Below are 11,434 nucleotides of genomic sequence, written 5' to 3' on the forward strand. Positions count from 1 at the left end.
AGCTCCAGCCGCAGAATGCACGCCGCGTAGCTCCACACGGCGTCTCGCTGCGACGCGCGGAGACCGTCGGCGACCGTCTCGTTCATGGTCGCCAAGAGCACGTTGAGCAGCAGGAGCATCACGACACCGGCGTGGAGCATGAGCAGCACAAACGAGTAGTGGTACGGTAGTGGTGGCACCTCGCGACCACATGCTCGCTTGGCTCCTGGCCGCAGACGTTGCAGAAGACCACCGTTGTGCAGGGCATCTCGGCGCGAGTGGTTGGCGCAAGCCGAGTACTAGTACAAATGTACTCGACGTCTGGAACTTCTTCAACGTCTCTCATGCCCTTGAAAATTGAAAAGTGACATCTTTGCGGGGCAAGTTGTAGGTCGCCGTGCGCTGGCAGCCAGCCACTGCATGAGAGACGGCGCGACGCCTTGTCCACCCCCTTCTCAAGCCAGGATCGCAACGTCTCTCGGTTGCTCTGTACAGCATGAGCTGCCATCCCCAAAGAGCGACAGGCGAGCCAACCCAAGCCAGGATTTCTGCGCGTTGTGGCGGCAGACAGGCTCTACAACTTCACGTACCATCGCGCGTCGATCACTTCGAGATAGCCTCCGAAGTGGCACCAGCTCCTCTTGAAGTACATTTCAACTCCGGCTTGGGGGAATGCAGACAGTGTATTGCGCTCGGGTGGAGCGCGGTGGGTTAGCGAAATACACTACCACACTATTACATATGCAAGCTAGAGAACCCCTCCCCATGCGTGGCAGTGGGTTCTTGCGCGCGAGCCGTAGGACGAGGTTTGTAGCCGGCTTGCTAAAAGCACGGCTGCGTCTTGTCTTCAAAAAGGCACGGCGCCGCATCCCGCCAACACACGAGAGACACGGCGCGAATAGCTGGCGCAAATTTGCTTCCAGAAAAGAACTACACTGTACTGTACTAGTACGCCTTGTCGTATCAAAAGGGACCGAGACGAGGCACGCCGTTGATGCGTCGTCGAATCGTGCGGCAGCATTCTAGATGATTTTGGCCAATAGGACCAACATGGTGAACCAGCCCCGGGCGGGTCGTCCACACTTACATCGCACTCGAAGACCGCGTTCCCATTCATCATCGAGCGCCGGTCGTGTGCAACGTCGTGAAAGGAGTATCTCCGCCTTTTGAAACGGAGCGCACGCACTCGAGAGAGGGCAGCTTGTCAACACGACTGGCCAATCGCAATCGTTTCAGCACCGATACAATGATGCTAGTCGGGCGACGCTCGTGACAACCGAACGACGCGGTCCGCGTTTGCAGCGGCCGTCGGCAAACTTAAGGCTTTCGGTACCAAGCGCGGATAACACGCGAGCACGCACACATGGCAGCCACGCGCTGCTGTTGCCGCTCACCGGCGCGCAGTCTTGCTCGGAGCAAGACTCGTCATCCACGTCAACCAGCGCCGGTGGTGGTGGCTGCATTTGCGGACTGGCCGCTGCAGTTGGCACCGCTGCAAGATGCCAGTTGTTGGTCCGTTCCCGGATAGACACCCTGGAGATGTACATGTACATGCATTAAGGTTACCATGAAGCTCGCGGCAGCGTCGGCGCGGACGGTCTCCATCGCACGACGCCAACGCTGCTGCTCGAGCAGAAGGCGCGCTCCTCCTGGTATAAAACGGCCGACGCATGCGCCAAGCCGCGGCGTCCAATCCACCGTGTAGCCGTGCGCGCCGCACTCAATGTCCGTCTAGAACTGCGACGGTGCGCGTAGAAGGTTTTGCAACCGCTGCACGGCGTCGGCTTCCACAGCAGCACGATGCTGGGCCTCGCGGGCCAAAGCCGCCCGTGCAACGCTTGGTAGGCGGCTGAGGTCGCTCTGGATGGCACTTGGATGCATTCGACGCAGGCCAACGTTGCGCCAACAGCATCTGTCCCGTGTCACTGGAATCGTATATGTGCACGCGAGAGCTGGGTATTGTGACCGCGATGTATCCGGATGCGACGACGCATCCGTATACGCTGCCAGGCTTGGATTTCAAAAGGAGCAGCAGGACCATGTCGTTGGCACGGCGCAGCTCGCGAGCCTCCAGGGCGACTCGGCGCACATCCGCAACATCTGCATCATTGCGCACGTTGCCGGCGCGCTGCAGCGTGCTCTTTGCGAGCGCGTACGACGGGTGGGCCTTCGGTATTGGGTACTTTGCCGCGTACTACGCCAAGAATTTCGAGATGCCGCAAGGGTCGTGGCGCCAAGGCCTCTGGGGCGAGTACTATTACTTGCACGGCAAGACCAAGAAGACCCGGTCGACGCCGTGGATGTCCAACAACCAGCCCATGTTTGTGACATTTGTGCTCGAGCCGCTCATGGCCATCTACAAGGCCATGGAAGAGCCGACCGAGCACAACCCGGACGCGCTCCCGCCATTGCGCCAGCTCACCAAGGTACATATCTCTTGATGACGACGGTATACATCACTGCATCAATTTCAATGTAGAACCTCCGCGTGGCCAAGTTGTGAGCGACCGCGAGCTGCTGCAGAAGGACCGCCGCCTCGCGCTGCAGTGCGTCATGCGCAAGTGGCTGCCGCTCGCGACGTCCGTGCTCAAAATGGCGACGCGCATGCTGCCGTCGCCTGTGACGGCGCAAAAGAGCCGCGCCGAGCACCTCTGCGTCGTCAACCCGGCGTTCCCGGACCAGCTCCCGACCTTGGCCGCGATTCAAGGTACCTTTATGAACGCTGTACATTTGCAAGATGCTCTCGGTCGAGGCGACCAACCTCTCGGACTATGCGACGAACGCGACGCTGCGGGCCATGTACCCGATCAAGGAGGTTGATCCTATTCTTAAAGTATCAATATTGACTCGGCACCTAGGACAACCGCGGCGCCGAGGCGTATGTGGCTGTCGCGCGCGTCTTCTCGGGAACGTTCCGTCCGAACGCGCCCACGTATGTGCTTGGGCCCAAGTACAACGGCGAGGGCATTGGCAGCAGCCACGCCTCTACATGGTCATGGGCAGCGACTTTGTGCGCGTCGAGCACGTGGCTGCCGGCAACATTGTGGGCATCCTCGGCCTCCACGAGCACGTGCTCAAGACAGGTGCCCACAAATATTTTCTGATATTTTCTGATTTTTGACGAATTTCGTTTGTGCAGCGACACTCTTGAGCACGCTCGCCTGCCCGTCCCTCGCGCGAATGCCGTACCAGGCCAAGCCGATCGTGCGCGTGGCGGTCGAGCCCGCGGACCCGCGCCACTTTGCCGAGCTCGAAGCATGTCTGCAGCGGCTCTACCGCTCCGACTCGACGGTCGAAGTCCACGTTCTGGTACAATTGCAATACTCTCCAGTCAAAATACTACTACGTAGTACTAACTAACGAGTAGGAGACAGGCAAGCACGTGCTTGTGGCGCTCGGCGAACTCCACCTCGAGCGCTGCGTCAAGGACCTCACAGAGCGCTTCGCCAAGGTCCCGCTGCACGTCTCGGAGCCGCTCGTGGGCTTTCGCGAGACAATCGTCGCCAACGAGACGGGGGCACGGCCTTGTACGCTTCTCGTTGCATTGCACATAACACTTGACACATATTCGTAGGCTGAGTATGATCTTCAAGGACCTCAAGCTGGCCGAAATGACGACCAGCACGACGCCGGACGGTAAGCACAAGACGCTCGTGTGTCCGACGCCGGACGGCCAAGTCGCCGTGCACTTGCGTGCCGTGCCGCTGCCATCGACAGACCTTGACGTGCTCGAGGCCCACGCCGAGGGCTGGAAGCGCTTCCACAGCAACGACGACGATGCGGACGTCGCCACGTACGTCCGACATTTTTCAACTCTGAACTGAGAGCGAGTCTAGGCTGCGGACGGAGCTCCAAGCTGTCCTCGCAAAAAAACCTGCGGTGACGCCTTTTGGACGACGATGGACCTCGACCTTCTCCGGAGTTGCGGTCCTCGCCGGGTAAACCACCACCAACTCCCTGCGTATCTTAAGGGTTTGCGTAGGTCGGTCCGAACCTCTTGATCAACAACGTGCCCAACTGGATGGCGCCCTCGACCATTTGGGTGTTGAACCGCGGGCTCGTGACGGACGAGCGCATGAAGCTCGAGTCTTTGCTCGTCTCGGGCTTCCAGCTCGCGACGGCGGCCGGTCCGCTCTGCGATGAGCCCGCGTGGATGGTCGCGTTCATTGTCGACGACATTGTGCTTACGCCGGTCGACGACGGGGCCGAGGCCGCCTACGGTCCGTTGAGCGGCCTCGTGATCTCGGGCATGAAGTCGAGGTGCCGCAGCGCGTTTGTGCACGCGCCTGTCCGCCTCGTCAAGGCCATGTACAAGTGCACGGTGCAGTGCCAATCGGAGCAGCTCGGCAAGCTCTACAGGTATTACCACATCACATCTTATTGCATCGATCCAACTCTCAGCGAATAGTGTGTTTGCCAAGCGCCAGGCGTGTGTCGTCGGCGAAGAGCTCTCGGACGGCAGCGCGCTCTACAGCGTCGAGGTGTATCTGCCGGTCGTCGAGAGCTTTGGCTTTGCGACCGAGCTACCACGAGCGGGAACGCGAGCAACCCGCAGCTGCTCTTTGACCACTGGGCCGTCATGCCCGACGACCCGTTCTTCCAGCCGACGAAGGACGAGGAGCGCGAAGACTTTGGCGAGGCGATCGCCGAGCACAACGCCGTCTGGAAGCTCCTCGAGGGCGTCCGGCAGCGCAAGGGTCTCTCGCGGGAAGAGAAGATTGTCGCCAAACAAAATTCAGTTTTCATTACGACCACACCAAGACGATCGAGATCTTGGGCGCGCCAGACAAGATCAAGGGCGCGCGGCTCGCCCGCGGCAAGGCATATGCCCGGCCACCTCACGCACGTGCTCGAGGACTTTAGGAGGAGTTCCGAGTAAAAATATGGGACGGATGGGAGACGGGCACATTTTACTCGGAACGATATTTGCAAAATACGACGAAAAACCATCTGCGCTATGATTGGCTATTATTCAATAGAATTTTAGCCAACCAATTTGGTCGCTTCTTGACGGAAGCCGGCAAAGCCTTGTTGTAGTACCAAGAAAGTGAGCGCGGGCTCCACTTAAGCCAACCTACATGTGGTCATCACGTTGCTCGAGTTTTGTGGCCATTGCAATCGAAAATGTCAACTGCAAAGGCGACATTTGCTCCGCGTCTCCATCCAACGATTTGCCCAATCAAATCGCGTAATCACGAGACGGGATGAATTGGTGCGAGCTGACATCCTGGAGGTCGGCCCACAACCATGCGCACGAGACGGAACGATTTTTTTTTCTGGCTTCTGATTGGCCGATGCCCGTCTCGCAGGTTACTCGGAACTCTTCCTTAGCGGCGCCATCGAGATGGGCCCGCGCAGTGACGACGGGTACCGCCAGCGCGGCCTTATCTACACTCTCTTCGGCAAGTTTGACTTGGCCTTGGTCGACTACGACCGCGTCGTCGAGCTCGAGTCGCGGCAGCTTACGCACGTCAAGCTCGAGTCGCTGCTCCAGCGCGCCGAGACGCTCATGCAGTTCGTCGAGAACGAAGAGAACGGCTTTTTGCTGCATCAAATGAAGGACTCGGCGCTCCTCTCGGCCGAGAACGGCCACGACCGCGCCGTGCGAGGAGAATGAAGCGCGGACGTATGTGCTCAAGACCATTGGCGCCTTTACCGCAGCCCTCGACCAAGAGCCCGAGAGCTTCAACGTGGTCGCCGCACGCGGCGATACCTACATCCGCGCCGGTGCGCTCACCAACGCGCTCGCTGACTTGGACGCGGCGCTCTTGACCGACGCCAAGGACAACCGGGTACTCCTGTCCCGCGCCGTGGTTTGTGCCGTACCAAGACGCCGTGTCCCGTCCGGGCACTCGACCTGCTCGCGTAGGTCATTGCGTTGGCGCCGCCACTGATTGCGACCCAAGGCCTCTTTCGCGGCGCGCGACTGTAACTCGCGCAAGTCGAAGAGCAGCACGCTTGCGACCTGCGGCGGACGAAAGTGACCAAGAAGGGCGCGAAGACGAAAAAAAGGCGAAAGCGCCGACCACCGAGCAACTCGCCCAAGCCGTCGACGACTGTCCGGCCATCCGCGATCCTTGTCAATGACGACGTAACAACGGATTACGACGACGACAAGAGCGGGACAATGCGCCTGCCTGTCTGACATCCTCTGACGACGCCATGGTACCGACACCCGATGCGAGTATACCGGGAGTCTCGGGCATGAAAGGAGCACGCCATCGAGCCGGATGGTCATGTACACGCGCGACGAAGCCTGCGAAAGCCTCTACGAGGTGGAGGCGCCGGCCGAGCGCGTCGCGCCACCGCGGCCGACCATTCACTTGGAATAATATTACTTCTGAGCGTTTTTTGATTGAATCCTGAGCGTCTCATTTTTGAGGGATTCCTGAGCGGATTTTGAGGGGCATACCCGTTCTAAAAAACGATTCCATAAGGGATGACCTGTGAGTGGGTTTTTGGGACAAACCTTCACTAATGCGAGCGACGACAGAGCATCGGCCCAGAAAAGTCTGCCCACCGCAGCGAAGCGGAGGTTGGGTGTTGACTTTTGTGCAGGCCGTGCCTTGGCGAGGAGCGAGCCCCCGTCTTTCGCGTAAAAAGGGCTTTATTGTAGAAAGGACGCCCAGGTGGAGGCGGGTAGGCCCGTAGGGCCGCGCCGACCCTGGTGCGTAAAAACACCCTCGAGACCGAAAATATTGGTTTGTCCCGAAAATGGGATCTGGGCAAAACCTGTAAATACATCAGGATTTCAAAACGGTTTGAACCGCTCAGATGTCATCCGTTTTGCAGTTAGTAGCTCGGCTAGCCGATCTAAAACCGCTCAAAATGGTCGAGATCCGCTCAGATACCCTCCATTTCCCAGACGCTCAGAATTCATCCAAAAAACGCTCACCAATAATCCGCACCCCATTCACTTTTCGCTCACGGACGACCTGTCCAAGGACGATGACATGATGCAAGCCAAGAGCTCGGACGACGGGTCGACGCCACTGACAACGCCGAAGGACGACAAGAGCGAAGCAAGCACGCCCGCGACGTCGCCTGTCGTCCTCACCGACAACAAGTACCTCAAGAAGCGGCGAAAACAGCTCGAGAAGCTGCGCGCCGATCTCGTCGATGTGTGCAAACGGCGAGAGCCCGATTTGATTGTCGATGCACTGGACCGCGCGACGCGCAAGCAAATGGTCGACCAGCTCCAATGCGAGTGCCAGCGGGCCCGCGACGCGCCGGCACAGTCACCGCAGCACCCGACGCCCACAACGTCGTCGGATGCAAGTCCAGTGCGATTACCGTCATCGAGCCCGAACTGCGTGCCCGCACGGTCGCCGGTCAGTAGTGTCCCGCCACCGATCAATACGGCAGTGTCGCCGCACGAAATGGCGCTCCTCGGCCGGCGGGCAGGCGCCTGCCCTATCATCACAGACCGAGCCGAGCACCTCAAGTTTATCAGCAATAGAGTGCCCTCTGCGTTGTATGGTGCCCGAGCAGCGTCTCTGACTCAAGATCTACTGCCTCAAGATGCAGCGTTGCAGCCTGCTCTGCCGCAACAAGCGCGTGGGCCTCTCCGCATTTTCTCGTCCGCAAGCCCGGTGGAAACGACTGGCGTCATATATTTGATATATTTGACCTCCGCGCCGTCAACAGCTGCATCCAGCCGATCCAGTGGCCGATGCCGCACATGGAGCAGATCATGGTGTACCTTCTCGGTTCCACCTGCTACGGTGTGTACAACGTGTTCAAGGGGTACTGGCAGTTCCTCGTCCACGAGAACAGCCGGGACTACTTTTCTTTCATGACGGAAGAAGGCATTTGGACGTCCGACCGTGCCAACTGGCGGTTGTGTCGTGTCACGCACGACCAAGCGTCCATGGAGGTGTGGGAGGGTGGGAGGGTGGCGGAGATCTTCGGCGAGATGCTCTACAAGTCCCTCTTGCTTTGGATTGACGACGTCCTCAGCTACGCCAAGACCTCATGGTGCAGACGCAGCAGTTCCTCCAGCGTTGCCACAACGTCGGCCTTAAGTTGCACCCAGGCAAGTACGCGCGTGCCCTACTTGGGAAAAAAAGCGCCGCGCCATCTTCCGAGCAGTGTCAACGTTATGATGAGTCCCGAGTAACATTACTCGAGTACCGGTAGAGCATATTCAGTCGTGCAGGCACACTATACGCAATGATTTATTGAGGTTTCATTAGTATGTGCGCATTGTGTCGGAACTAAAGTATTCGTCCAGAGTGAACTTGACGTCGATACCCCTCGCGTGAGCTATTTCATCATCAATATCTAAAAAAGAGCACGTATCATCATACACATTTCCGCAATCACGAGATAACAGGTTTTGAGGGCGCCACACGCATATGATGCTGCATTCACGAGAGCTTCTACGGAGGGCAGTCGTGCTCTGATCGCATAGTGCCGTCGTTCGCCTTCGAGCTCGCGCTCCTCGTAATTGCTGCCGTTGACGCCGTTGTTGCAGTGCTGCCGTCGTTGCGTTGGACCGTCGGTGTCGTTGCGAAGAACGACGGGGACGCTGCTGCCGTCGTTGAAGCGGCGCGTCGGTGCCGAAGCAAGAGACGCCCTGAACGTTACCGTCTTTGAGTAGGATCGCCGGTGTCAAAGTACGAGACGACCGAGACGCTGCTGCCATAGCTGGAGCGGGGCGTCGGTGTCGTAGCGAAGAACGACCGAGACGCTGCTGTCGTCGTTGGATCGACGCGCCGGTTTCGTAGCGAAAGACGATCGGGACGCTGTCGCCGTCATTGAGTCGAAACGTAGGTGTCGTAGCGAAGAGCGACCGAGACGCTGTCGCCGTCATCGAGTCGAAACGTCGGTGTCGAAGCGATGAATTGTCAAGCAGGCCGAAGCCAAATCGAAACTGTGTCGAGGTTTCGCTGGCCCATGCCTGCTCCTCCTAAAAACTCTATTTCTACTCTCTACCGATACGAAGAAACGCCCAATTCAGTGACATAAAGAATCCATGCATTATGTAGGCCGCTTCGCAGAGGCGCTTGCGCATACCGGTATGATCGAAGTGCTGCTCGCGGCGGGATGTTTCAAGTCACCACAACGGGCCTTCAATGTGTGAAATGGTCCAAATACCGATACGACTTTTGAAAGTTGGTAAAGTCACCGGGATCGAAGTTACTAGTAGGGCTTACAGTTAATAGAGTCACCATAATTGTTGCACTATGGCGTCGTCGAGCTACAACAACGTCGGGTCCCTTTGATGGAGCAGTGGCTGAACACTAGTGTAAAATTAAAATGTCGTGTTAGGTGTCGAGACGTTTGGCGCTACACATAACAATCTTCCTTTCCTGGCTCACGTCGACGGCCACGCCGACGACGGATGGGACATACTGGGTACCGAAGCACTTGTGTCGCGCAGAGCTGCGTCCCCGAGTGCTCGTGCGCCGAGAAGAAGACGATCCGCTTCTCTTGTCGGTCCAAACTGTGATTGTGAGGTTGGTGCAGGTTCGAAGCGCGTCCACGAGTGCCATCGTCCCTTCGTGTCGAAATGTGTTGAAGAAGAGCTCGATCTCCATGGGTGCGGGTGCATGGGCGTCTTGAAGCGCAGCTGCCAGAAGCTTCGCACCTTGAGTGTTGATGGCACACTCGCGGAGGCCAATGTAGCGGACCCCGGCGACAATGCACCGACGAAAGGCGTCGCCGACGGATCGCAGGTTGAGGCTCATAGTGCGGCAGTGCAGCAACTCGATACGTTCGAGGCGGCGGGAGCGCGCGGCCCAGAGCAAAAGCGCGCGAAAGTTGTCGTCTGCAAAGGCAACGCCAAACACCCGCATGGTGCGAATGGCCGAGTGCTGTGGTAGATCGACCGCGGTGTCAGTCGCGCCTGCATTGCCGTTCTTCACATCGAGGTCCTCGAGCGCTGTCATGTGTGGCAGTGCAGCGACGAAGAACGTGAGATCTTCATGGCGGGGGCAGAAGAGCTTGAGTTTCGTGAGCTTACTTACGTCAACGAGCGGAAATATAGCTTTGGCCTCCCCGAGGGTCGTCAAGAGGAGTTGCAGCACGCAGAGGCGGCGTAGCGGTCGCCCATGCGCCACAAGCTGGCGAACCACACCGCTTGACGTGTTTAAGTAGAGGCTGGTGAGCGTCGGTGACGAGGCGAGGGCGTCCGCAAGGCCGGCGTCGTACTCCATTGCGTAGCTCGCAAGCTCCAAATGGCGTGCATGACCAGACACGAGCCAGCGCGCGAGGGTACGTAAGCCGTCCACCGGGTCTTCTGAGCCTGCTTCTGGGTACTCGTGGGCGAGGCTGAATCGGATGTCACGGACGCGGTGCGCATGCGACATAACGAGCTCGAGGATCTCGTTGTCGTGTCGAAGACCAATTGTCTCTAGGTTGGTGCAGAAGGGCAGGAGGCGGAGGAACTCGGCGCGCTGTGATGGAAAGCGGATGGTCAGCCCAAGCGTCAAGTACTTGACCTTTGCCGTCCAGTTGGCGATGAACGCCGAGTACGTCAAGTCAAAGTCGAGCGGGTCTGCAGGCCACGGGTAATGGCCGAGGCCATCCATGCCGACGGCGACAAACACGGGTATCGCGGCGGCCACGAGATCGATGAGCTCTGGGGACATGCGGTTGCGGCGCGGGACCGGCCACACATCGTCGATACTCGGAAGCAGCAAAGGGAAGGTCTCGCCGCGCGGTTTGGCTCTGCGGAGCGCCTCGAGCAGCGCGGCCAGCGGTGGCGTGAGCAGTACCGGCGGCAGCGAACGGAGGAAGGCAGCAACGTCCGTGGGCGACGCCGTGTATTGGGCGAGGCTCATGACGACGACGTCCACGTCGACGATCGAGCGCTGCGCGTGGCAAACTCGCTTGGCCATCGCTGGACGCAAATTCCGACCAAACGGAAATGCATGCTGTATCCGGATCAAGATCGCGATCTCGATCCGGATACGCCAGTCGTCGTCGGAGTGTCACCGCCATATTCCGTTTCGATCCGCTCTTACATGCTGCTCCGTGTGATGGAAAACTCAGTAGTCAATGAGGCACATAAAAGATGACATGAGGAGCAGCAGAAGCGTGCTATGTATTGTGACGATTTAGCTACAAGTCGAGTGGGAAAACCTCCAGAGAGGGAAAACGAGCACTCGGAGGCAGGAAAAGAGTCATGCTCACTAAAAACCTGCCCGCCACCACATTTGTACAAACAATAGCGACGTACGCTACAGCGATGGTCGATTGCAGCCTGCAGAGCGTCCAGGCCCGAGAAAAACGGTTTCGTAGGCAGACCCCAGCCTTTCTCCAAGACCCAGCGCGCATCATCTCTGGCTGGTGTGCGTCTAGGCACAGGAGAAACAGTTCCGTCAGTACACTTTAGCCTCTCATAGACCCGGTGCGCATCGTCGCTGGTCGGGGTTCGCGCGTCCAGGCCCGAGAAAAACGGTTTCGTAGGCAGACCCCAGCCTTTCTCCAAGACCCAGCGCGCATCATC

The 11,434-nt window shown here is 58.5% G+C and overlaps 3 protein-coding genes across 3 annotated transcripts; 2 read left to right on the forward strand and 1 right to left on the reverse strand.

The window, feature by feature from the left end:
* Window positions 1-2,018: 2,018 nt before the first annotated feature.
* On the forward strand, window positions 2,019-4,935 carry SDRG_02387 (hypothetical protein; the record flags this gene model as incomplete). Its single annotated transcript, XM_008607973.1, has 12 exons — window positions 2,019-2,405; window positions 2,503-2,778; window positions 2,838-2,915; window positions 2,957-3,062; window positions 3,119-3,288; window positions 3,347-3,517; window positions 3,573-3,776; window positions 3,816-3,917; window positions 3,962-4,338; window positions 4,388-4,460; window positions 4,484-4,717; window positions 4,741-4,935. The coding sequence occupies 12 exons, from the start codon at window positions 2,019-2,021 to the stop codon at window positions 4,840-4,842; spliced, it is 2,280 nt and encodes a 759-aa protein (XP_008606195.1). The 3' UTR covers window positions 4,843-4,935.
* Window positions 4,936-5,270: 335 nt separating this feature from the next.
* On the forward strand, window positions 5,271-5,911 carry SDRG_02388 (hypothetical protein; the record flags this gene model as incomplete). Its single annotated transcript, XM_008607974.1, has 3 exons — window positions 5,271-5,581; window positions 5,661-5,771; window positions 5,849-5,911. Exons 1-3 carry the CDS (start codon window positions 5,324-5,326, stop codon window positions 5,909-5,911), a joined length of 432 nt encoding a protein of 143 aa, XP_008606196.1. The 5' UTR covers window positions 5,271-5,323.
* A 3,337-nt stretch (window positions 5,912-9,248) lies between these two features.
* SDRG_02389 (hypothetical protein) lies at window positions 9,249-10,823 on the reverse strand (the record flags this gene model as incomplete). Its single annotated transcript, XM_008607975.1, has 3 exons — window positions 9,249-9,270; window positions 9,344-9,381; window positions 9,429-10,823. The coding sequence occupies 3 exons, from the start codon at window positions 10,821-10,823 to the stop codon at window positions 9,249-9,251; spliced, it is 1,455 nt and encodes a 484-aa protein (XP_008606197.1).
* Between the last annotated feature and the right edge of the window lie 611 nt (window positions 10,824-11,434).

This window comes from Saprolegnia diclina (genome assembly GCF_000281045.1).
Source record: "Saprolegnia diclina VS20 unplaced genomic scaffold supercont1.5, whole genome shotgun sequence".
Classification (NCBI taxonomy): domain Eukaryota; phylum Oomycota; class Saprolegniomycetes; order Saprolegniales; family Saprolegniaceae; genus Saprolegnia; species Saprolegnia diclina.